This window comes from Hippichthys cyanospilos, chromosome 14 (genome assembly GCF_059441005.1).
Source record: "Hippichthys cyanospilos isolate Australia breed blue-spotted pipefish chromosome 14, RoL_Hcya_1.0, whole genome shotgun sequence".
Lineage (NCBI taxonomy): Eukaryota > Metazoa > Chordata > Actinopteri > Syngnathiformes > Syngnathidae > Hippichthys > Hippichthys cyanospilos.
In genome coordinates this window covers 18,285,001-18,311,305 of record NC_142382.1, presented here as the reverse complement: position 1 = coordinate 18,311,305, position 26,305 = coordinate 18,285,001, and the positions used below count along the sequence as shown (strand labels likewise).

The 26,305-nt window shown below is 39.4% G+C and overlaps 1 protein-coding gene across 1 annotated transcript; it reads left to right on the top strand.

Annotated features, from left to right (window-relative positions):
• Positions 1–5,469: 5,469 nt before the first annotated feature.
• On the top strand, positions 5,470–24,861 carry LOC148413215 (calpain-2 catalytic subunit-like). The gene is made up of 21 exons (XM_088433672.1): positions 5,470–5,700; positions 6,927–6,996; positions 7,068–7,186; positions 7,386–7,519; positions 7,620–7,794; positions 7,973–8,047; positions 8,116–8,201; positions 12,483–12,557; positions 12,749–12,914; positions 13,103–13,258; positions 16,151–16,162; positions 16,253–16,461; positions 16,597–16,636; positions 16,701–16,769; positions 20,416–20,473; positions 20,553–20,614; positions 20,753–20,821; positions 21,439–21,517; positions 22,509–22,625; positions 22,696–22,796; positions 24,835–24,861. Exons 1-21 carry the CDS (start codon positions 5,470–5,472, stop codon positions 24,859–24,861), a joined length of 2,130 nt encoding a protein of 709 aa, XP_088289798.1.
• The last annotated feature ends 1,444 nt before the right edge of the window (positions 24,862–26,305 follow it).

The window sequence follows — 26,305 nt, the reverse complement described above, 5'->3', positions numbered from 1 at the left end:
AAGAGACCGCCACTGTGGTTTTGTCATTTGGGTCCTCATGTTGAGATTAGGCTTCAACAGGTGGACAAATCTGAATTCTTTTTCGAGGGGGGTGCAAGATTCCGTGACGCATAACTTTTGCAAGGGAACACATACTTTCAAATCAGTGTGCGTCTCTCGGACGCATTGTTTTTTTTTAATTAATTTTTACATCAATGTATTAATGTCCGCTTCATGCGGTGTTGTCAAAATGATCACCGTTTCATCCTGTTGAGACTCACAGCAAATCCCCCCGACAGCCCGTACAACAAATGAATACGGTTGTATTGACACAAGGAATGACGTTAGCTGACTTAGCATGACAGACCTGTGATGCCTAGCAAGCAAGCACTTCATTTACTCCATTCCTCGTTGCGGGCAAATGATATCCATTTCGGCGTTACACTTTAAGTCAATTCGAAATAATATTTTAACACGTCGCGAAACTTCTTGCAGTGGATTTTGTCTCTTGCCGACCCCCTCTTGCTCTCACATAAGTAATATACATGAATAAATTCCCATATTAATTAGCAACACCCATGGCAGGCGGTTGACCCAACTACCATCTGAAAGGGTGGCCTGCAACTCGGCTTTAAGCGACCGGTGAAAACGCACAAACCATTAGCCTGAGGGTGGTAAGCAGTAGTACGATGTGCTTGCGCACTCAAAGACTCAGCCAAAGACGTCCAGTGCTGAGACACAAATTGGGGTCCCCTATCCGAGGTGATGTAAGAGGGCGTGCCAGAACGTGGCAGGATGACAGGAACGCGCGGGCTATGTCTACGGTGGCGGTGGAGGACAGGGGAACTGCCTCAGGCCACCGAGTGGTTCGATCAACCATTGTGAGCACGCGTGTAAAACCCTGCGACGGAGGGAGGGGACCTACCAGGTCTACATGCACATGGTACAACCACCTGGATGGAATCGGAAAAGGTTCAAGATTGGCCTTGGTGTGTCGGTGAACTGTGGCGCGCTGACATGCAATGCAAGCAGCTGCCCACATCCTGAGATCCCTGCGTAGCCCAGGCCAGACAAACCTGGCACCAACAAGCTTGACTGAGGCCCGAACGCCAGGGTGCGAAGGGAGTGGATCGAGTCAAAAACCCGATGGCGCCATTCTCTGGAACAACAGGCCTTGGGCGGCCTTTGGACACATCGCAGAGCAGTGGAGGACGGCTGTCTTTCAACACCACCTCCTCGAATCTCAGAGCTGTACCCTTAGATTTAAGGAGGCGAATGTCCGGATCATGGAGCTGGTCAGCGGCCATTCCCAAAAAATCCACACCCAGTTGTACAGGACACACAAGTGCACGCGACAAGCAATCGGCTACTGGGTTGCACTTTACGGTCACATGCCAAATGTCTGTGGTAAATTCGGAAATGGCCGCCAAGGGACGCTGCTGGCACACTGACGATGGTTCAGTAACCTTTGACATAGCAAACGTCAGCGGCTGATGATCCACATAAGCAGTGAAATGACGCCCCTCGAGCAAGAAACGAAAATGTTGCGTTGCAAGATATAGTGCCAGCAACTCACGGTCAAAACACTATACTTGCACTTGTTATCCCGCAGCTTACGAATGAAAAATGCAAGGGGCTGCCAAACATCTCCCACCAGCTGTTCCACCACTGCTTCTACTGCAACATTCGACGCGTCAGTAGTCTAGGCCACCTGCGCTGTGGAGATTAGGTGGGCAAGGAGGGCTGCGTTTGCTAGGGCTTGCTTAGCCTGCTGAAAGGCTCGCACCTGCTGAGGAGACCATTCCAGAAGGTCTTTAGCCTTCTTTTTTCGCAAGGCGTCGTAAAGAGACTGCAGGAAGTGGGCTGCATGGGGTCGGAAACGGTTATAAAAATTAACCATGCCGAGGCGGTTAAAAGAGTAGATGGACATAAATAATTTGATGTAAAAAAAAAAAGATGTGTCCGAGAGAGGCACATTGATTTGAAAGTATGGGTCCCCCGGCAAAAGTTATGCGTCACGGAATCTTGCACCCCCCTCGAAAAAGAATTCAGATTTGTCCACCTGTTAAAGCCTCATCTCAACATGATGACCCAAATGACAAAACCGCAGTGGCGCTCCCTTACATTCACATGTATGTCTTCTGTGACATCAGACTCTCGAATAAATTAGGCTCGGAGAGGGGGCAAGCTAGATGGTGAGGGTTGACTTGACCGCCTCCATTTGGTCCTGCGCTGATCGACATCGCGGATTAGGAGATCGGCCGTCTGCGGTCCACTTGGTTGGAATGCGGGATGGCTCCTGCCCAAAGGCAAAAATAATAAAATAACACAAACATATTAAAACTGAAACTATAAATTAAAAAAAAAAGGCTTGCACTCACCAAAACAAAGGCGGTCACAATCGATCAGGCTTTTCAATATCTCCGGATTTTTCTTGACCTCTTCATGCTCAAGGTTTCTCTTTGGACTGAGATGGAAAGTGTATCCACTCGTGTGTTCCCAAAAGTTTTTTAAAAGCACCGTAGCACATTGAGGAGCTCTCTTTACCTTCGAACTGAGACGTACAATACTGTATATCCACTCGGGTGTCCCCATAAGTTTTTAAAAGCACCATAGCACGTGTGTCCAGCTGTGCTTTGGTGTCTGGTTGCTGCCTTGGTTAAACAATTGAAGTTTGCAAATCCAGTGTAGCTCCAAACACCAAATCGATCGTTTGCAAACAAAAGGCATTCCCAGCAGAACTATTTGCCGGGGTTAGCTCATGCCCCGTAACCAAATGGATATAATATGACACGAAAAGAACAGAATATGGAGAATAATTTTATAAATTAAAACTAAATGTAATATATATTTAGTAAAAATGACTATAAAAGTAAATTGACTTTTATTATAGCTATTATAATTATTATAGTTTACTATATGATATATTACTATATGATATGATATGATATGATAATGATCAGGTTATGTTAGGCCTGCAGAGAAGGCCTTGCTGGCCCTGACGGCCCCACCACTGCATAAACTGTATTTCTCGATAGCACCAATTTGATATGATACGAGCAGATACACATAAAATTGCTTCCCTTCTGTAAAAGTGTCTGATATGTATTTAATAACTTTTTTGCATAGATTGTGGCGGTATCTATAGGAAGTGTCTATTGTCTACTGTTTAACTTTTTACAAATGCTTTCGCATGGGTTGAGCTAGATTTACTGATGTCTATTGAGTGCTCAGCTCAACAGAGGTTTTGGACTTCCACATAACAATGATAATGGAATGTGCAACTGCCTCACATTGGCAATCTCTATTACTGTGACCTTTTATTCTTAGAGTTTATAAATAACACATAGCAGGTTCCTACTTCCTGCATATGTTTCTGCAAATCGATTTACTTGTTTGAACCGCTAAAGAAGACCAAAAAAAAAAAACTCTGGCAAAGTTTTATATTTTTTCAAGTTTACACTTGTTGCACAGCTGCAAGACCAAGCTGAATCAACTTGTTTGTGTCGTTTCAACACAGCTTTTAATGCTTGGCATCCTGTTTTACTTTTATTTGCAGTGTTGGGAGTAATGCATTACAAAAGTAAAGTCATTACTGTAAATTGTTACTTTTGGCTGTAAACGCGCACTAAACACCAAAAAAAAAAAAAAAAGCACTGTATTTTTCGGACTGTTTCATAGTTGTTCTGCAAAATAACAATACACATATTTGTTTTACTGGTGGACTGCCTCCTGGTGGTTTAAAAAAAGAGTACATAAGCCGCCCTTGACGATAAATCAGGGCTCAAATCATGAAAAAAAAAGTTGCCGCTTACAGTCCGAAAAATACAGTAATTTTTAGATGATTAAAAATTAGTTTTTTTTTTTTTTACTCCTTTGTACTGAGTAAAATATGACTTTTTTTGTGTGTAATGCATTACAACACCATGGTGCAGCAACACGTAATGCGTCCCATAATTGCATTACTTTTCTAATGCATTACACCCAACACTGTAACTAGTGCACGGCAGTTTAGTGTTGTAAATGTTATTTGGTTATCTGGACGCTTGCCAAGTTTCATTCGCTGGTTTCGTTCGCTGTCTTGTATCTTGCCATCAACGTTAGTTCCTGGGTTTATAATGGCCGATGTGAAAACGGAAACACTATCTTATATCACAGGTGCTTCTGAGAGGTGATCAAAGGTCATTTGCTTACACAGCACCTGATCACCTTGCCAGTCAGTTTGCCACTGCAGTGACATACTGTACAAAACGACCGTCTGTGGTCTAACTTGCTGATTCAGTCACTCCCTGAAAGATACATTCTGTCAAACTGAGGTAAGAAGAGTAACTAATTCTTTAGCAACCAGGTTAGTATGGTGACAAGGGTTTTATGAGCAGCTCAACGGATGGTGGCTATTAGGACTGTGACGAAGCAAACAACGTTCATTTTAGATTAACTCATGAACAAAAAGGTTGCATTTCTGACTCTTTGAAAAAGCATGTTTTTCTTTAAAAGCCTTTCTCATAACTTGACTATGTATTTATAGTTATTGTGCCTCATATTTTGAGGGAGACACTTGACTTCTAGTACTTTTAAACCAATTTTCTTGATTGGCAAGTAAATGTTGATTTTTAAATTCGCTTACATACATTTCAAAATAAGAATATATATGAATAAAACATGTCACGAACTCTAACGCTTGAAGAATTCCTAACATAGTTAACTAATATTAAGTAGCTATTTGATGAATGCAGTACTGTATAATGTACTTTTTTGCTTTTTTCATTTTTTTCCATTTTTGCACATTTTTTAAATATATATTTTTTTTTAATATTTTTTATTTTTCCTGGAAAAACCCGTGAAGTACTGAGACCGCGATATCTCATATATATAATTTAAAAGATGTGCAAAAATGGAAAAAAAAAAATGAAAAAAAGTACATTGTAGAAAGGCAGAAGGGAGAACTTGGGACAACTGGTATGTGCAGCGTTTGCTTCCTTTTTTAACAGCTGTTGAACTGTAGTTACTGTACTAAGCTAACAATAGTGCAGCACTGACATCACAGTATTAAGCACTGTATCGGCCACTTGATTGCGACATTGAAACTTTTTATTTTTTGCCGTAAAGCCAGGGACACGCATTGTAAAAAAACAATAAAGGTGCTGTCGGAGAAAATATTGGCTCTGCCACTTCCTGGAAAAGTGAAAGTTCTCGCAATACTCTCCTTTCCGGATCCACTGTAAAGTGCACAGCAAGCTCACTCTCCTCCGCTCGCATGACACTGTTGCGAGAAAAGTGAACTTCATCTTGACCTCGCGAAAAAACGCCTCACGTAGAGCTTAAACGACGTGCTCCATCTGAACGCGGCATTGCGAGTTCAACCACGGAACGGATTAATCTCGTAACATGGGGGACCACTGTATACCGTATATATGCAAAGATTGCAAAAACATTGCCAATGACAAAGTTGTTCTCTATCTCCTCCTCCAGATATTCAACATCACAACAATGCCTCCACCCGGTGTGTGCCTTAATATAATGGAGACTCGTCACAGACAAGGTCGCTATGGAAGTTTTGACAAGAGTTTCTTAAACCAAAATTTCCAAGAACTGAAACAGTACTGCTCAGTCCAAAGAGTAAGGTACATAGATGAGAAATTCCCTCCTGACAGGAACTCCATTGGCACAGGTTTACTTTCTCCATCTGACTTGGAACGAGTAGTGTGGCTAAGACCAGCGGTGAGTGACTCTAGTCCTCACTTCACCAGGCAAACTTCACTGTCTCTTTCATGACTTAGATACAATACTTCAACAATACATTTGTAGACATAATAGTAAAAAAGGGATATGTACCTTAGTCAATTTCCAACTCACTCACTCTTGACTTGTATTCTCACGCTGCACTTTTGTCATGCGTAATCATAGTTAAGAGATGAGGGCTTTACTTTTCCATTCCAAAAGCAGTTGACCCTTTAGGCACCAAAGTAGCAAAATTGTATCAAACTACTTTAACCCCTGGGGAAAATTTTGACCCAACTGATGCTTTTTCATGTTTTCGATGTGTGATATCACTGGAAAAGCATACAAAAAAAAAGAAACACTGGGAAGCTAAAATATTGCATAGTTTTTCAAAACATGTCGACTTTCAATATGCCACCCTTAGGGCCTAAGGTGTCAAATTTAGCCCATATTGGGCTTATTTACTGCCATTGAAAATTGGAAATACTGTCATATTTGGACATACTAAAAACCCAATGTTATATCATGCCTTTCCCCCCAATTTTTGCATTAATCCTTTCAACAGCAACTCACGAAAGGGGTGCAATAGAATTTTTTTTATGTTGACACCGCAAAACCACCAGGTGGCGCTAGCAAAAAATTTATGATATTTGCAAGCCTTTCAATGACTTCTTTGAGTGGCCTAGCTTGGACTTCCATAATGAGAATGTTATTGCTATGTGTTGTGGGACTTGTAATTGACAAAAGGCTGCTATCCAAAATCTAAATGTTGCAGGAAAGCTTTTATTTTGCTGCAGGAAAGTGTTTTATTTCATGCAATGCATAACATTATATCTGCATATTTTCTGTCTGCCAAATCTGCAGCATAGAAAAGCTGTTAATGTTTTTTTGTTGTTTTTTTTTTTCACAAGATGAAAATCCTTCAAAACGGCCTTGGAATCCCATCATGCATCATGCTTACATTGCATCATTGTATATTTTATAATAGGAAAGCCTAATTTCCTCTTGTATAATATGACATGAATTGAAATCCAGGTGCAGAAATAAATGATCTATTTCAGTTCTTTAACATGTGATTCTAGAAAGTTTAATATTTGATATCTTCTCTGCCAAACATTGGACTTTGTAGGTATGATGAGAGTGATCCTAGTAAATTGAGTTGACACTTTCAATTCCATTTTTCCTCATGCATTTGCATTGAACGTTTAATGCCGTATGTGTTTCAGAAAATTTCCCATGATCCATCCTTCATAAAAAGTGGAGTCTCCAGATTTGATTTTGGCCAAGGAATGCTTGGTAGGAGAACCTACTCATCAACAATATTTTAGAACTGTATTGCACTGACTTTTTTTATGATTTTGCATCAGGAAACTGTTGGTTTCTTGCATCAATCGGGGCTCTGACATTCCGGAATGACATCCTCAAGAAAGTTGTCCCCCTCGAGCAAATGTTCGATGATGACTACTGTGGGCTATTTCACTTCAGGGTAAATAATGTAGATACTGTTGTATACTCATTATTAAAGTGGCATACAGGAATGTTATTATTATTGAATAATTATTATATCATGACAGAATATTTGTTTGTCATAAAGTTCCCAAATCACTCTTGCGACACAAGTAGTACAGTTCATTGAAAGAAAAAAAGTAAATATAATTTGTATGTTTTGTATCTTCAAAATCCAGTTCTGGAGATTTGGAATATGGGTGGATGTTGTCATCGATGACAAGCTACCAACCATCGATGGTAGACTCGTCTTTGTTCATTCCAAAAACCAAAATGAGTTCTGGCCTGCTTTGTTGGAGAAAGCCTATGCCAAGTACAAGACCATTTCTTTGTTCCTTTCGTAACAGAATGACATTACGAGTTTATTTTCTTTTAGCTATTTAATAACAATATTATTTGACCTACTCTGCCAGGTTATGTGGTTCCTATGCAGATATGAGAGCAGGGACTCCTTCCGAAGCTATGATGGACTTCATGGGTGGGGTTCACATGTGTATCCGGTTGTCAGAGCCGCCGTATAACCTGTGGGAGCTGATGTGCAGAGCTGGAAATCGTCAAACACTAATGGGCTGTGGTACACAGCTAGGGGTAAAAATTAAACATTATATATAGCAACGTGTAACTAGTTTTACAGTCTTGTCTTTGATTCATTTTAGTGATTTATAATATTAATAAGATTCACAATTAGACAGTTTGTGTGGCATATAAAAAGCTTGAGCAATTATGAATTCATCAACCATTTCCCTGCTTCTTGTCTGCTTTTTAGAAGACACAAGACAATTATGTTTCAAAAAATGGATTGGTCCAAGGTCATGCCTACACTGTAACAGGTGTCAAGCAGGTGACAACTAAAAGATAGATTTTTCATATTTTATGTGACCTTTTTTGAATGTCTTCTTCTCTGAACAGATGATCAGTTCTGGTAGTATTGTGAAGTTGGTGCGTCTGTGGAACCCTTGGGGCAAAGTTGAATGGAATGGGGATTGGAGTGATCGGTAAGAAATACTTGCTGTACATTCCAGGACAGTGTTCAACACAAATTTAAGTTCAGCTCATGTACTTCATTGTACTTACAAAAAACACATGCTTCATGTGTGGTGTAATTTATTGCTATGACCAAAAATCGGGTAGCCATATTAGTGCCCTCTGATGTTTTCTGAAAGAAAACATCGAATGGATGAATTGCTGTATGGCTGGCTGCAGTGACCAAAACACTTAAACGGTGCACTTTTGACTTCTTTCCATTTCTAAACAAGTACTCTTCCCCTTTCCTTTACGTTGGAGATTTTCATAATCTTAGTTTATACATGACAAAAGGGGTTGGTCAAATGTAGTCACCAGTGGCATTTCTAGCATGAAAAGCTGAGTGGGGCACCAGAGTGGACATAAGCAGCAAAACCTACACAATAAATGCTTTTTCAATTCTTTTTAGTGATAGTTTTACAAGTTAAGCCTATGAATAAAAGCTTTAAAAGATGCCAAATGAAAATATCACTTACCAGAGTTGTTCACGTCTTGAAAAGAAAGACTGCACATTGATCTTTCATCAGGGCAAACTTGTCAAAGACCCATTTGTCAAAGTCCAGTAATGCATGACTGAATTCATTCTCAATAGACGACATACAGCAAGTGCATTTAATCTATGCTGGCCCATTGAGTTTCTCGTAAATTTCTTGATCCTTTTCTAAGTGTTTATAAGGTTTTTTTCCTGACTCAGTTGCTGTCATTGGAGTTGTGATGATAATTTTGAGCAGTGTCTAAGTTCCTGATTATGCACATTATCACCTGCAGCAGAGACAGGGCGTTGCCAGTACGCAACGCTGAGTGACTGTTCGGCAGATTTTAGTTGGACATTCAAATTCAGCACATGGAAATGATTTGCTGAACTTAATGAAAAGTGTGCTGCCCACAAGTTGTAGAGCTACAAGGTGATCACACTGGCAAAATCTCTCCATGGTATCACAAGCTTCGTTCATATTTGCTGCTGTGTTTGTTATCCTCCATATCATCGGTGCTGTCTCTCGCTTGAAAGATGGCATCCACTTTTTCTATCTTTGAATCCCATTGTAGTACATGTAGCGTCCAGCGATTTTCTAATCACACAATTAGCCACGTCCCTCTCGGAAATTGTCCTTTTCTGCTCGAACAATGTTAAAATCCAGCAGCTGATGCGGTCCTAAATGTTTAATTTCAAATTGTTGCTTGTGGCAAAGTTTTAAATTTCATCTTTATTAAAGCATCTACAGTACATAAGATATCACCAACTTTTTTGAAACCGAGACCTACTTCTTTGGTACTGAGGGCTACCAGTTTATGTGAAGACCCTAATCATGTTTTCTATTTCTCACAATAATTAAGAAACAGCTGTAATAAATATGTGAACCAAGAGTAATACGTAATGTATATGTCATTTATGCATAATCGTGAGTAAAATTCCTAGAAAATCACAATGTTGTTGTTGTAAACTAGTTGCAGAACAGGTCTGTGGGCTACTCATTTGATCCTCGGGGGCGACCCAATGCCCGCGGGCACCATGTTGGTGACCCCTGATCTACATCATTCATATTGATGAGTTGCTTTTATTGTTCTTTAGGTTACAATGAGAACAGAGCTAGATTGCTGCTGCTATCCGCAAACACTGAACAAGTTTGTTACGTTTTGCATCTACGTCACTCCAATATTTCAATTGGCTGATTTTGGTGTTAGGGCAATATTGACCGGGCTCCGTGGTAGTCTACTGAGAGCGGATAAAGACATGCGCAATACGGTTTTGGTGGCTTGTCATACATAACAAACGCTCACGGGCTGGCCCTACTTAAGTCGCAGTCAGAGAAATTGTGTTGGGGTTTGGCAAAGCCTTTGGATTATGCAAAAGGTTTACAACAGAATTGTCTTGGTAACATAATTGGTAGTCATAATCATGAATATTATTTTTCTGGATATTATAGATAGGTTATTAAGCTCTAAAGAGAAGACAATTATTTTTAGCCTGCAGTACTCCACTAGCGCTTGCAGGCTGGCCCCAAATGCAGAGACACCGTTGTAAATTACTTTGCTATTAGTTTTGTTTTGCGGATGTAGTTCTTATGTTTTCATATTAGGACCATAATATCGCTGGTGCTTTATTTTTGAAGGACCTAAGAAAGGGAAGTGTCGTAAATCGTCAGCGACTGCCGCGAATAACTGACGTACAAAAAGCACCAATTTGTTGAAGGAACGTACATCAATCAATAATCAGCCGAAACCAAAGTTGCATCTAATTTAGTAAACAACTGTCTAGCACCAGGTCCATAAGGGAACCAGGTGCGTATTATGTTCAATTTGTCGTTACATATTTTCATGTTTGTGACTGAGTTTAGTAAAACTTGCGTTTGTATTTTTCGTTTTATTCCACTAGAGTGTGCTAAAGCACTTTGAGTAACTATCAATGGTTTTCCTTTTTGTATATTCTTGAGTACATTTTCTATTTATTTTTTATTTTAGCTCTTCACACAAAGAAGGAAAAACAATCAGTTATAGAGACCAACTTTATTTCTACCGGGGACGCTACAGCCATTGGTAGCCACAGAGGAAGGATTGTATGCGTAAAGCTCTGCACCAATTAGACAGGTGTTGAAGCTGCTTCAAGGTTCAGGAGTTGGGGTGGGCGTAGATCACAACTCCTGCCTTCATTGGTCGTTGGTCTCGCCGGGAGCCAATTACAAATCTAAGTGCCCTTCTCCTGCATGAAACTCACACACGCCCGTTAGGTAGACACTAAGGAAGACCAGGAGAGATCAGCGCTGCAGCTGAGCGTTGTAAATATCTTACCTAGTTTTCTTTAGTAATAAATGGGATGTATGTGTCAGGTTTACACAACCTAGAACATTTAATAAAAGCGGAGAGCGGACAGAGATGTGCACAGTTCACCAATCTTCTGTCCGCCCCTCTTTTATTCATTAGGGTTGGTGACAAAACCACTTGCTGCCCTGAAAGGTTAGGGGAGACATTATGGTAGCATGGTAACAATCACTTTCTGACTGCGGGGGACGTAGGTGGACGTCCATATACCTGTACACTTTAAGTCCATACAATCACTGCTAACTCTTTTCCCAGGATAATGGCAGCAGACCTCGTAGGGTTCCATCAAGTGATTAGGTTGTCGTGCCTGTGATTAGGTCATTAGGTTCTCATGCTTGTGATTCATTACAGCTGCAGGAGGGATGCCATTTCCTCACTTTATTCAAACAACTCCAACAGAATATATCCATGTCTACCAATATACGTCAGGTTCGTTTGTTAGACATTTGTAAGAAACTGTACACAAATAAGGAGAAAAGACAATCTTCTTCCAGCTCATGCATGAGGGGAGCGAAGAGGAAAGGGCCCAGGTCAATTCTACTGCGCTCTGAACCCCCTCTCTTTTATTTGATACAGAGGTCCCTAACTACATGAAGGTTCCAGCCCTAAAAGGGGCAAAAGTGCATCAAGGGAACGTCTATGGCAGGAACCTAGTGTACTTGTCCTTCTATGTGTGAGCATGTGGGTGAAAAACTAATACATGTATGATAAAATATTATGCATAGCAAGACATTTTGCAGAATATTTTGTCTGTAAGATACTCTGATAATCACAGGTGCAGGATCACTCCAGCAGGCAGGCTTGAGTGGCCTTCTTCCTGCATGAGATAAAACAATAACAAGACAATATTCTTCTTCAAGCAGTGCACTCATTCTCACAGCATACCTTTACTTCTTTGCAAGCAGTTATATTTTGTAGCAAATTCATAGTCACGATAATAATTACAATCGTAATCATAATCATTCTTACAGCAAAACATGTCTTCATTGCAAGCATTTATATTTTGTAGCAAATGTATAGTCATATATTTACAATTATTCTAACAATACATGTTGCAGAAACAAATATGGAATAATCTATATACAATTATTCTAACAGTATGCCAGGAAAGGATATCCATCTCTAAAAGTGTAGTGGTTCACTCGCCTGAAAAGAACTCGCCTAGCATGTACAGTCCTTTTTCTCACTCAATGGAAAGCTGGCACCAACTCCTCAAGCAGGATGACCCCTGTATAAAATGGCGAGATGGGCTCATGATTTGTACATAAAAATACCTGTTACTGGTTATACTGCCTTTTATCTCACTCTTTTTAATTAAAACTCACAGTTGCTTTTTCTTTACATTGGAATAACAGTAATGGGTATCATATGCCCAACTTTTGGCCATGTATGAAAGTGAGAGGCTTGACTCTTCAACTTGACCCATCTGCCCTCAGGTCTCCTTTGTGGCAGACAGTGAGTAAAACAGATCGTCAAATAGGCCTTTCAGCACATGATGATGGAGAGTTTTGGTAAGCTGTTACTTTTATCAAACAAATCTCTGTTTGGCCCAAAGGCACTAATTTGGAGTATGTTTATGAATAGAAAGGAATTCACAAAAAACAGCCTTTTTAGTTTAAAATTCTGAGTATTCACATTACTGTATTACAAAAGAGTTATTCCTAAATAGTGCATTGAAGTCATTTTCATTCTGAACAAACAGGATGACCATTGAAGATTTTTGTAAATTCTTTGCGGATCTGGATATCTGCTCACCCTATCCGGACTTTCTTGATGGGAGCTTGGCTCACCAATGGATGACCTCATCTTATGAAGGCAGATGGGTTGCGGGGACCACTGCTGGAGGTTGCTTGAATCATAGAGGTGAAGCCATTTCAGCCCGAATCAATGATAATAACTTATACAAAATATATTTTACTTGCGTACAGATGATAATATCTTACAAAGTCTTTAGTGCAGATTTGGGAGCTATGACAAATCTACATCATCATCAGCAAGAAACAATAGCACCACTTAAAAGCAAGATGACATTTTGCTCTTGTATGTCCCTTTAGAGAGTTTCTGGACTAATCCACAATACCGGATCAAGATCACCAATGAGGATTCAGACAAAAAAGGAGAAAATAATATTGTGGTGTCTCTTATACAAAAGACTGACAAAAGACACAGGCTCTTGGTTCAGAATCGTCACATTGGATTTAATGTATTTGAGGTACTAAGCACATTGGATTTGTTTCTATTATTTGTTTCTATTACACTATATAGACTTTATTGACAAATAATGGTAGCTGCAATCGTAGTTCAGCATTGACGTCACTCACAGGTACCCAGAAAAATAACGACGTACTTTTTAGTTCAAAATGATGGTACCTTAAGTAAACTTACCAGTGATGGGCAAAGTACACAGATTGTTTACTTGAGTAAAAATAAAACTACCCTATGTAAAAATGACTTGAGTAAAAGTAAAAGTGCTGAACCAAAAATCTACTGAAATAAAAGTATAAGTACAATCTCTGAAATGCACTTTAAAGTAAAATAAAAAAACGTATTTCTTTCGCAACTCAAAGAACACAATTCCAATTAATTTTTTTCTATGCCGTTGGGATAAATATTGTCAGTTATGTTCAAGAAGGAGTGGCTCGGTGAAACTGTCTATGGGCAGTAGGCGGGGACACGCTTCCTCACACATTCCAAAAACATGCATGAAATTGTATTGGACACTCTAAATGGTCACACACAAAATCAGGGGTCTCAAACTCATTTTAGCTTGCAGGCCGCACATCGGAAAATCTATCAACAAGTGGGCCAGACAAATAAAATCATGGTGTATATTTATACAACATTAAAATAGCCACTTTAGATTTATTATTCTTTTTTAATACTGTCCAAAATAGTACAAACACTAATACTGACAAAAAACTAACATTACTATTAATCATAAAACGTTCAACATTTCTTTAAAAAAAAAAATGTAATTTTATACTTACAAAATCATCTTGCGGGCTAAATTAAACCTGTTCGGGCTAGAACCAGCCCGTGAGCTGTATGTTTGACATCCATGCTCTAAATTGTCCTTAGGTGTGATTGGCTGCGTAAAAAGTTGTTCGTCACTGTGTGCTGGCAGCCAGTCCAGGGCGTACCCCACCTACTACCCGAAGACTGCTGGGATAGTGATACTGAGGCTAATCGGCTACTGCTATAATGCATAGGTGATACATTACTTCACGTAGTGTGCTTCACTATAAAGTTAGCAGCATTAGATGCATTTGTTATTTACAATACTTCTGTAATACTTCTGTGTTGTGGATGAGACCAGGATTCTCTTAACTAGGACGGAATCATACTCATAGGCACATCTTTTAATATTTTTTTTAATTAGTACCATTCGTACTTAATGACATTTTACAGCAGTGCTTTCTATTATTCTAAAAAGTGGCGTGAGCATAGAGTGGCACATCCCGACTGTTACCTTGATAACGTGCATTGTCCCATTTAAGGCAAATTAAGTTGCGCACTGTGAAAATCATCCATCCACTTATTATCCGTAGCCACTTATCCTCACTAGAGTTGCTGGCTTGCTCGTGCCTATCCCAACTGTCTACGGGCAGTAGGCGGAGGACACGCTGGACTGGTTGCCAGCCAATCATAGGGCACAATGACGAACATGCATTCATGCACCCAATCACATTTAAGGACAATTTAGACTCTAAATTGTCCAAGCTTATTATGGCCATATTCCCTAATGAGGATAGCCTAGGCTAGGGTAGCTTAGCCTTCTTCGTATTCACCTGCCATGCGTGTTTTTAAAATGTGGAAATTAGTCAGAGAGAACTCACACAGGCTCAAAGAGAACAGGTCAGCGCGAGCTGGATTTGAACTCGGGACTGTGAGGCAGACGTGATGACCACTCCTACTCCCAGCTGCGCTGTGCAAATCAAATCACCAAATAAAAACACATACGTATAGCAAGGACAACAAAAAATGTCAAACAGCAAATTAATCAAGTTGAAGTACTCAATTCCTTTCAAAATCCACTCTCTTTATTAGCACAACAGTGTAATAAACCGATAAATAAAATGATAATATAACATGATCAAAATTATTTTTGATTTTCATATTTCTGCCTTTGGGATGTGTGGAAGTTGAATATGGGTGTTGAAAATGAGGGAGAAAAAAAAACTTGACTTGTACACAGAAAATTTTATAATTTTATAATCTGGGATACAGTATAACAGACACCATCAGGGATGCTCCCTTTCAAACAAGGTAACCGCTCAGTGTGAAAAAAATTGCTGCAAGGGCTTGTAAATTATCCTAATCATTTGAATCAGGTGTGTTCAGGAGAGCGGCATGAAAAACATGCAGGTTTGCGGCCCTCAAGGACTGGAGTTTGAGACCTATGTAGGTGAAACCTCTGCTATTTTTAGATAGAGCGGGATACCATTTTACAGTAATACCACCCAAACCTTACTTTTGGCATAAAAGTCATATACATCTTTAGCTAATCATCTTTAACTACTGGTTTATCCTTGAAGTGTACTACAAGGACAGTTGTCTGTATACCACTTTTATCCCAGTTTTGTAATTTGAGTCCACAGTTTAGTTTACAGGTTCATCCTTGAAGTGCACTTACAAGGATAACACAATTACTGTATACAAGTTTTATACTTCACGAATAAAAAACACGTATCTTCTTTTCTGTAATGGGAAAAACAAAGAGTATTAGCACCTTGCGGCAGAAAGAAGTGTAGAGTATAGTTTAGGGTCTCATATTAGTTTAAGTCTATGTATCTTATCTTATGTATGTATTTTAGATTTCTTTTGTTTTTACTGAAGTTCTGAGTATGAGTTAAAGCTTTTATATGCAGTGAGTTTGAGTCTCAGTAGTAAGGTATTTTTCTGCATACTTTTCAGTACAACCTCAGTATACTTAATCAAATTTGGCTGATGTTTATAAGTATACTGCCTCAGTTTTGGTATTAAATCGGTATACTCATAGTATACTTGAATAACTGATGTTTGCAAAGGAAGACCTTTTTATTGAACACTAAAATATTGTTTTTTTGTTGTTCAACGTGAACTGATTTCTGACTTCCTCTACAAGGTGACGGAAAAAGTAAGAATTTAAATCCTCTCTTGTAAATATGCATTAGTGTAAAGAGTCCCTAGAAACAGGTAATAAAGCTCAGAATGTGCTATTTTTCAGTACAAGACACACAGGGGGAAGTTCCCATCATTTTTCTTCAATAGTCAGCCACCTGTTGCCCAAACCAAAATGCACTTGAACGCACGTGAGGTCATGGAGTTCATCTTGCTGAAACCTGGTGAATACATCCTTGTGCCTTCCACCTTCAATCCCAACGAGAATGGCTCCTTCATCCTGACCATCTTCTCTAAAGTAGAGATCCTCGGCTAGTATGCTCACTCACTCGTCAGCTTCTTAGTTTACTGTTTGCATTCATGGGAATCTACAATTTTGAAAGAAGTGGGACTCTGAGTAAGTTAAATGCACTTCTTTTCTTTGGTCTAACATCTCGGCTCTCTTCACAGTGAAAATTCACAGGAGCACAGATACGAGCCACGTGAAAAGGTAGTAATTGCTTTTTCTTCTTTTTTGTACGGATGGTATTTTATGCTATATTCTTTGATCCTAGGTCAAAAAGGTCAGACATATACAGGATGATGAACACAAGAAATTATTTTTTCAACAGTCCTCTGACATGGTATGTAAAAACATTGTCTCACAAAACCCGTAATTGTGACTTTTACGTCTGTGTCATGTGGGCGGCATGGCTCGGTGGTAGAGTGGTCGTCTCCCAGCTGAGAGGCTGTGGGTTCGATCCCCCGACCGTCAAGACCACGTCGAAGTGTCCTTGAGCAAGATACTGAACCCCAGTTGCTCCTGATGCTGCGTCATCAGTAGGTAAAGTTAGAGTAAAGCGCTTTGACTACCCAAGGTAGAAAAGCGCTTTAAAAGTGAAAGTCCATTTACCATTTACCATGTGTATAGAGGCTAGGCAGGTGAAATGACTGACAGGTGAACTTGAACATATACATTCAAATTTGTACTATTGAATATTGTGCAAGTGCGTGTGCAAAGTGTCAAACGTAAGGCAAACTGCATGTGTTGCCATTTGCAGAAAAAAGCACATGTACAAAAAAGGCCCTTGAACATTGTCACTTATGTAATAGGTCTGTATGCAAAAATTATGTCAGCACCAAAATCTCTACGGTGAAAAACACAAAAGTGATTTGAGGCCTTTTTTGTAACAGCTATCAGCACATGTAGGGACACCCACTTTTTTGGTGGTGACTGCTTAAGTGGGCTTAAGGGGCTGCAATACCATTGCTGGCTAGCTTTATCTATGTTTGGTTATTTTCAAACACATTTTGAACAATTAAGCTAAACTGGGTAACAGTTAGGAAAGTTATAGAACCATGTGTAATCATTTCACTCATAATTCTAGCAAAACAAATGTTATTTACAATGCACATTTTAAGGGTTTTGACTTGGAATATGTAGAAAACGTTAATACAGTGGGCCCCCGGTTTAGAGGTTAATCCCTTCCATGGTTGGGATCATAACGCAGATTCGCCGTATGGCGGGCAATCCAAAGTTATGTTAATTAGCTAATGCATGTAAAGTCTCAGATAAAAACATCAAAATTGTATATGCAGTGGGCCCCTGGTTTATGAACTCCGTTTTACGAATTTTTCATCTTACGAACGTGGACCGCGGTGTTTTTTGTCCCCCTCTTATGCACAAACCTTTCGTCTTACGAACAATCCAACATGCCGGTCAGTGTGTCCGCACTATTTTTTTCGCTTTGCTGCATCACCAAAAATAACTATTCTCGCATGTCACGGAAACGCCGATATGCTGATTGGTCTTATTGGTCTCAGTTACGGTCTCAGTCACAGAGATGCCGATATGCTATTGGTCGATTGAAGTCACAGTTACGGTCTCAGTCATGGAGATGCGGATATGCTATTGGTCGGCGTCACGTCAATCACAGAAATGCCTATACGCTTATTGGCTGAACGCCTTCATCTAGCTTGATGGCACAGCTGGTCGGTGTGTTGTGAAGACTTTGCAAACTTTATCTGTTAGACACGGCTTCTAAAATTGCAAGTGGCGGTAAAGGAAGAAGTAAGAGGATGATGCCAATAGAAACGAAGCAGGAGATAACAAAAAAATATGAAGGAGGCGCACGCATAGTTAACCTTGCTAGTGAGTATGGCCGTAACTCGGCAATCTTCTAAGGGCAAGACTTTCCTTGCCAGGGGACGGACCTCGGTCAACAACAAAATGGACAGGCTTCTTCTATTATGGATTAAAGAGAAGGAAATCGCCAGTGATATGTTCTCGTTTGAGAAAAGTTCTCTTTTAAGAAAATAAATCAATTCTGCGGGTTCGTCTCTGCTCCCCTACGCCTCCCCCTACCACCAGCTCAAGTCACGTCGCCCCAAAGGTTAATGTCATTCTTCCTTTGTATATTTATGTTATTTAATTTAACTGTACAGTAGATTATGTTACTAATTTTTAATACGTGTATAAAGTCGCAATGTTTTTACCTAAGGTTTTTGCATGCGTTGCACGCATTCACTAATTAACATAGGTTTTGATTGCCTGTCATACGAGCAATTTGAGTTACGAGCATAGCCGCTGAACGGATTAAGTTCGTAACACGGGGGCCCACTGTACTTATTAAAAATTGGTATCAAAATAGTGTACTAAGTGCTACATATGTAAAATATACATGTATATAATTAAATAACATCATAAATAAAAAATGTATAAAGGATTTATTTACCTTTGAACGACCTGAACGATCTTATTGTGGCCATATTCCCTAGTGAGGACAGCCTAGGCTAGGGTAGCTTAGCCTTCTTCGTATTTCTTGATTATCTCCAGCTTTGGTTCCATGCTAATCATCTTCTTACTTCTCTCTTTACATCACTAGCAATCTTGGGACCCGTGGCTAATCAATTAAAGTTTGAATTAAGCGCTACAATGCACAATAAATACCATATTGAAAGCACTCTCCAACAAGATCAAGTCTTTAGGCAGCCATCTTTGTGACGCCGTGCGCCAACCAATAGCAGACCAGCATCTTCATGACGCCGACTAATAGTAGACCAGTATCTTAGGGAGTCGTGACGACGACCAATAGCAGACCAGTATTGTACTGACCTAAGTGTTGATGCGTGTATAGACATATGAGCGCACACTGACCGCCATGTTGGATGTGTCAAGCACACTGACTCCCATGTTGGATGTGTTGTAAGACAAAAGAAATTGTGTAAAGAGGGGACAAAAAAAATGTCACGGGCCACGTCGTAAGGTGAAGAAATAACGTAAAGTAGGGACGTTGTAAACCGGTGGTCCACTGTATTCAAATTCAAGATCCGTTGGCTAAGTTATAAACATATGTTTAAAAAAATGGTTTTGGTGGGGCTAACCTTAGCAGCGAGCCTACATCATTGCTAAGGTGTTTATCGTACTGTTTAACAGGAGTTCTGTATCCTTCATCTTGATACACATTGACCGCAACTATAGACTATTATTAATAGCAATTGTACTGTGAAGTTTACCTTTAGCTTACCTCGTCATTATTGCTAGTTGCAACAGGGATCTTGCTGACCAGGTTTCTAAATGCTGGTGAATCCACTGTGGAAAGTGGCAGCATATCTCCGAACGAATCTTCTAACCTTTTGATGTTGAAATGTCATCCCTTAGCGAGAGAGCGCAATCCCACGCGTGTTTTCTTTTTGCTAACTTCATGTTACTATGGTGCCACTCCAAATCGTTTGTCAAATTACTGGTCCTTTATGGCAGTGTTTTTCAACCACTGTGCGTGCCGCGAGATATTGTCAGGTGTGCCGTGGAAAATTATCCAATCTGTGTGCTTGTGCGGTCTAGCGCCTGGCAGCGTACTCATGTAGTACTTCCATACCATGCACAGCAAGCTCGCTCCACTCCCCTCCCCTCTCCTCGCGCGATTAAAAAAAAAGTGGGCAAAAACTACAACAGCGACAGAAAGCCCCGTCCATACGTTTGTGATGTGGTTTTTAAAGCAGCCACCCCCGGCCCCCCGAATATAAATCAATATAAATCTGAGGCGTAGAGCAGACAGCACCCCCCCGGTCTAAATTTAAGGCCGTGCCGCCAGTCCACAATATAAATCAATATAAATCTGAGGTGCACTGACAAGGATGTTGTGGTTTTTAGAGCAGACAGCACCCCCCGTCCGCAGTCTAAATTTAAGGCGTTGACCGTGTCGCGGTGATCAAAAGGTTGGGGAACCACTGCTATATGGCATAGTCAACAGCTTTTTTTCCTGCATTTGTTTCATTCTTTTTTTATAGCACAAAGAAGTGGATGCTGAGCAGCTCCAGATACTTCTCAATGAGAACATTCTCAAAGGTTAGCGGGAAAAACATTTTGATGTTCTCCTTTACAATACAGTTTTTTTTTTTAATTTTCGTTTTTTCGTTGATTATAGGTGTCTTGAAATCTGGAGGTTTCAGCATCGATGCATGTCGCAGTATGGTCGCATTGATGGATGTATCCTTTTGGGATGTTCTCTATATGGTTGACTTTTTTACCCCATTTTTACCCCTCTTGATAGTTTGGCCATTGATAAATTGCAATGACCAGTCCAAACCAATTTGTTTTCATACCTTAATGTGAAGAAATGCAAAGACATCGATCACTGGAAGGCTGAACAGTGAGGAATTTGTTCGCCTGTGGAAGAAAGTGGTCAAATATAAGGTAAAAAGATCAGATTCCAACCAGGTACATTCTTGAATGTCGAAACATACTACATGAGATTTATCCGGAAAGTTCCAGGACTTGTGTTGTACAAGATATAACATTTCAAATCCTGTCTACTAGCTACAAATTTGACCCTGCGGGATGGACAGTATACAAAGACATCCTACAGTGTTTGTCTTGTTTAGTGCACGAGTTTTGGCTGCTAACAATGTCCTGAGCATTTGACAGTTCCTGACCACTAAGGACGTCACTGTCATGAAACAAATACCCATATCAGCCACACAGAATCCCGCCACCCTTCCCAAGTCCAAGGAGGGTATCAACTGAATCGTTTCGAAGATAGGGATGGCATCATAATGGCTATTACGAAGGAATTGTCAAAAATCCAGAAATGATGGAGTGAACAAAATCATGGCAAATGGGGCTGCGTAAATTGATTAGACTCCGGAGCGATTACTTGGAAGGGGAGCACTTGTAGAGTTTAGCTTGGATCTAAATTAGACTGTACTGTATATCATTTGTGAAACTAGCTCTGGAACTTTTCTGACAGACTTTGTGCATGCAAGAATGATTTTTCTGATTACTCTTTTTTTTTTTTTTTTAATTTTACCCAGGATATTTTCTACCACACAGACGTTTTGCAAACTGGAAAACTTTCACTGAGTGAACTGAGGAATGCGATCAATGTGTCAGGTACTCCACAAAACATTTTTAGCATTTTAAGCTTTTTTTTTTTTTTAGGAACCTCTAAAAAGAATATTTACAATAATACTGACTGTTCTATGAAGCCTCACTTAGTCAAAACTTGATATCCAAATCATTATTGTTATTGTGGAATATGAATTAAGTAGCAAAAGTCCTTGTTTTTTTGTTTTTTATTTGAAATCCATCTCAGTGAGTGGACATTTTGTCACTTACTGTCAACTAAACGTGGCATAACATGTAGCATCCCCAGTTGAAAAAAGGTGGTCTCTTTAATTGATAGTTCCCCACTTTTATTTTTTCCTTCCTTGTTTGAACACACTGTAAGTTCTAAAATACAAACAAACAGGAAATGCGATCAATAAAATACAAAAGGAAAAAAATTCACAATCATTTACTCTAGTGGACTCTCTAGTGGAATAAAAGGGAGAATACAAATGCTGTTTTACTAAGCTGTAAGATAAACATGAAAAAATAGACCGATAAATCATACATAATACGTACCTCGTTCCCTTCTCATCCGGGTGCTTAATAATTGTTTACTAAATTAAACGCAAAACCAGTCTTGCCTAAGTTTCTATATAATGCACGTTGGTTCAGCTGGAGTTGGCGTTTCTTCTAACCCTTTCAGGCTCAAATTAAGTTTCTCTCCTTTTTTTTTCAAACAGCTAAAAAAAATTAATTAACTATTAATTTCTAAAAAACATAAAGGTAGAGGTTACCCCTTTTTGTTATCGAAATCAAATTTGTTCATTGTGTGTGTCTGTGTGCGTGTGTGTGTAGGTGTGTGTGTGTGTGTGTGTGTGTGAGAGAGAGAGAGAGATTTTTCCTTTGAAAATATGTTTTTATTTTTCCAACGGAGAGTTCAACACACACTCTGATGTGATACAAAACGTATACTATAGTGTATGTATGATGCAACAACTCCAAAACATTTGCCTTCATTTTTTTCCTTACTGAGAAATCATGTGTTTCTGCTCAGGTTTGGAAGTAGGAGATGACATGCTAAATCTGATGGCCCTGCGTTATGGCGCGTCGTCTGGACATATGACTCTGGAGAACTTCATCAGTCTGATTCTTCGCCTGGAATGCATGAACAGTGTGTGAAGTCGGGACACGAAGGGAGTCACCGTTAACATTTTGTCTGACACGCTTGCGTCTTTTCACAGAAATCTTCCAACAATTGTCTGAAGGAAACACAATGGGTCTTCAAAAGTCAGAGGTAAAACACAACAAATGTTGGTTCGATTCAATTGTGAATGTTTTTTTAGTAACCTCACTCTCTCCCCCCCCCCCACCCCCCCCCCCCCCCCACCCAGTGGTTGTACATTTCTATGTACACTTAAGAAAGGAGAGACATTTTGAATGAATTCAAATTAGATTTGAATTGGAATGAAAACAGCTATTTAAAAAAAAATATATATATATATATATATATATATATATATATATATATATATATATATATATATATATATATATATATATATATATATATATATACACACACAAAGATTTACATGAAAACACGGTGGGCCGCATTTTTTTATTACATTCTCTGGGAACAAAGTTAGAACCTCTTCAGCCCATGCGCATGCACAAATAATGATGGATCAGCTTTTGAATAAACATCAAACACACAGCTGTTGCCCAGGGTGGACAATGTGTTGAAACTTCTGTCATTCATAAAACCAACTACCGGTACAGTCATAACAACCTACCGTGTATAAATTGAGATTTTTCTCTAATTTTCATCCCCAATACTGGGGGGGTCAATTTATACCTGCATAACTCAAAACCAGACCAATTTTCTCCACGTATCTGTTTTTGAATAACATTATTCACATGTAAAATAAGTAATCTCATGTCATTTACAAGACTTAAAATGATAATATATACATCTCATTCAATATGGTATGCATCCGTTTGCACTTTCATATGCACTTTCGTCAAGCGCCACCATATTGCCTCTTTGACAAACAGCAGAATGCATGTTTCCATCAATCAGAACAATTAGTCCTGGTCGTGAGGAAGCAAAGAGCTTCGAACTATCACACATGTTTTATGTTGGCATCATGTGATATTCACCAAATGCTATTTTTTTCGACAAAAGTACAAGGCTGCACACCTTCCAAACAGTTGCATTTTTGACTCATGAGTCCGCAGAATATTTCTCCAAAGCTCTTGAGGATCATGAATGAATGAAGCTCAATTTGATAGAGACAATGCAGTCATACATACTGTAGTCACAGGCTTGCAGCTTGTGATACATGTAGAGCAGGGGTGACAAAATCATTTTTATCGTGGGCAACATTGTAGTTGTAGTTTCTGTCAGAGGGCTGGAAAGTCAAACAAAATTTAAAAATTTGTCATACACGTAGTTTTAAAATCAGAGGCCCATAATAACTGTTCAAAATTGAGATTGGGGGAAAAAATATGGTTGTTGTTTCCCTCATAAAATGATGTGGAAGGCCGGATCTGGACCTTGTGACCTTTAGTTTGGCACCTGTGATGGAGAGCAGCGGTCCCCAACCATTTTATCACCACAGACCGCTCAACGCTTTAGATTAATATTGCTGCTGGCTGCTCCAAAAACGACATCATGCTACTCATATGTATGTAATATCAACAGCGGCCAGAAGCGGCGCCAATAAAACAAAGATCAAGCACAAACGTATGAACTGTTAAACGACATAATTTCCAAAACATTATTTCGGGTGCAGCCCACGTGGCCTGACTACAAGGGCTCCGTGAACCGTCAAATCATTTGGGTTATTTAAAAAAAAAAAAAAAAAAAAAAAAAAAGGATCATTTAGTCACAAAATAATTGGGAGCACCCTATTTGGGGAAAATTTACCCAGTTTGTTATGAGGAAGTGTGAAAATGTGTAATTTTCATTTTGTGAACCTCAGTATGGCTGAAAAGTAACAAATATATTTGTCAAATGTTGATGAATAAAAAGGGTACTTATGTGTGGCTTGGATGATTTTTTTTTTTCTGTAACCATTTTCTCCTTGGAAAATTTGATTTCCAAAAAGGGGTCCCTGATTCCAAAAAGTTTGAGAACCCCTGGTCTAGTGAACCTAACTGAACCTACTGAAAACCTAACAAATATATTACTACATGGTTGGATTTGATGAATAAAGCGCTATTTTCTTATGGCTCTGTCATTATTTTTTAAGGTTCAACAGGCACAAAAGAGAAATGTCGTTTATAAAAATCCCCAAAACATGCACATTAGGTCTGAGTAATGTGTCTTAAACGTGGGAAATGATTAAAATAGACAAATTCTGTTTATTGTTTTTCAGAAGCCACCCATCATTGACATCTCTTAGCACACATGAAACATTCTTTAAAAAAAAAAAAAAAAAAAACATGTAACATTTTTTCATTTCAAGCATGCTCTTGACTGTGTTAATATGTCCCCAGCAGTTGGGAATACTCTTTCACCAGGCACTCATATGGCAGGAATACATAGGTAGCACTTTGCCACAAATTCCAGCACAGGATACTGGTGACAGTGTTCTTCAACAGTAAATGAAACAGATCTGAGACGTCACTCGCATTGATGGAAAAAATACGACAAAAAGCAGGACAAATCTATTGGAATTCATTACAGTGAAACCTTGAGATATGGTCGCTTGTGCATGTTTTTTCCCCTACGTATCATGAAAATGACCTGACATATAAAAGAATACAAAACGAAAATGCAGTGATCCCTCGTTTTTCGCGGTTAATGGGGACCAGAATCCCCCCGCGAAAAGTAAAACCTGAGAAGTAGCACCCCCAATTTTCAAAAAAAAAAAAAAAAAAAGTGGGCCCCCGTGTTATGAGATGAATCCATTCCGCGGTTGGGCTCGTAAGGCGAATTCACCGTATGAGGGGCAATCCATACCTATGTTATCTTAAATGAGTTAACCTTATACACTATCATGTTTGATCATGTACAGATTTGACTTTAATTCTACGTCTGGGCCGCAGCTAATATGACTGCTAATATGCGTGAGACTTCAAAGGAAGGGGGGAACTGTTTACTTACTGTACAGTGTAAAAGGTTTAATCATTTAAGATTTAAGTACATATATGTACTCCAGTAGTTCCACGTCCAAGAAGGGCCCTTGGCAAGCACATTTCTAGTTACCTCTTCTGTCTTGCATGCAAGAAACCGTCACAGCTGTCGCTCCACAATACAGTGGAGCTTTTTTTTTTTTCCCTAAAAATCCATGAAAGACAGAGGGCGCGAAAATCAAAGCGTGAAGTAGCAAGGGATCACTTTACACTAAAACCAAATGGTCAGGATCGTTAACAGGTTTCTGCTGCGCTTGCTGATGAGCTGATCATTTGAATCAGGCGTGTCAGGAAAAGAAACCTGGAAAACATGTAGGACAGCGGCCCTCGAGGACCGACTTTGGACACCCCGGCTATAGGCAAAACATTTAGTGCATTTCACAATTTCAATGTTAATATTCAAATAAAAGTTCAGTCGGCTAGGTTAGGGACAGGTGTTTCAAAAATAGATGCTTTTTGTTGGGGCTAACGTTAGCAGCTAGCCTACATCATCGTTATTATGTTCAACGCACTGTTAAATGTGAGTTTTTGTATGCTTCATCTTGATGCCCACTGACCACAACTCTTTACAGACTATAGCAATTGTACAGTGAAAATGAGTTAGCTTACCTTGTCATTATTGCTAGTTCTGAAATGCTGGTAAATCCACTATGGAAAGCTGAAGCATGTCTTCTACGCACTGTGAGTCTCCTAACCTCTTGAAGGGGGATT

Bases quoted from the DNA above. Each gene is read 5' to 3' on its own strand.
- LOC148413215 (XM_088433672.1), top strand. From the start codon at position 5,470: ATGCCTCCACCCGGTGTGTGCCTTAATATAATGGAGACTCGTCACAGA. The intron at 12,915-13,102 runs GCCATTTCAGCC...GTCCCTTTAGAG, and splicing joins GCTTGAATCATAGAGGTGAA to AGTTTCTGGACTAATCCACA. The intron at 16,770-20,415 runs GTATGTAAAAAC...CTTTTTTTATAG, and splicing joins TTCAACAGTCCTCTGACATG to CACAAAGAAGTGGATGCTGA.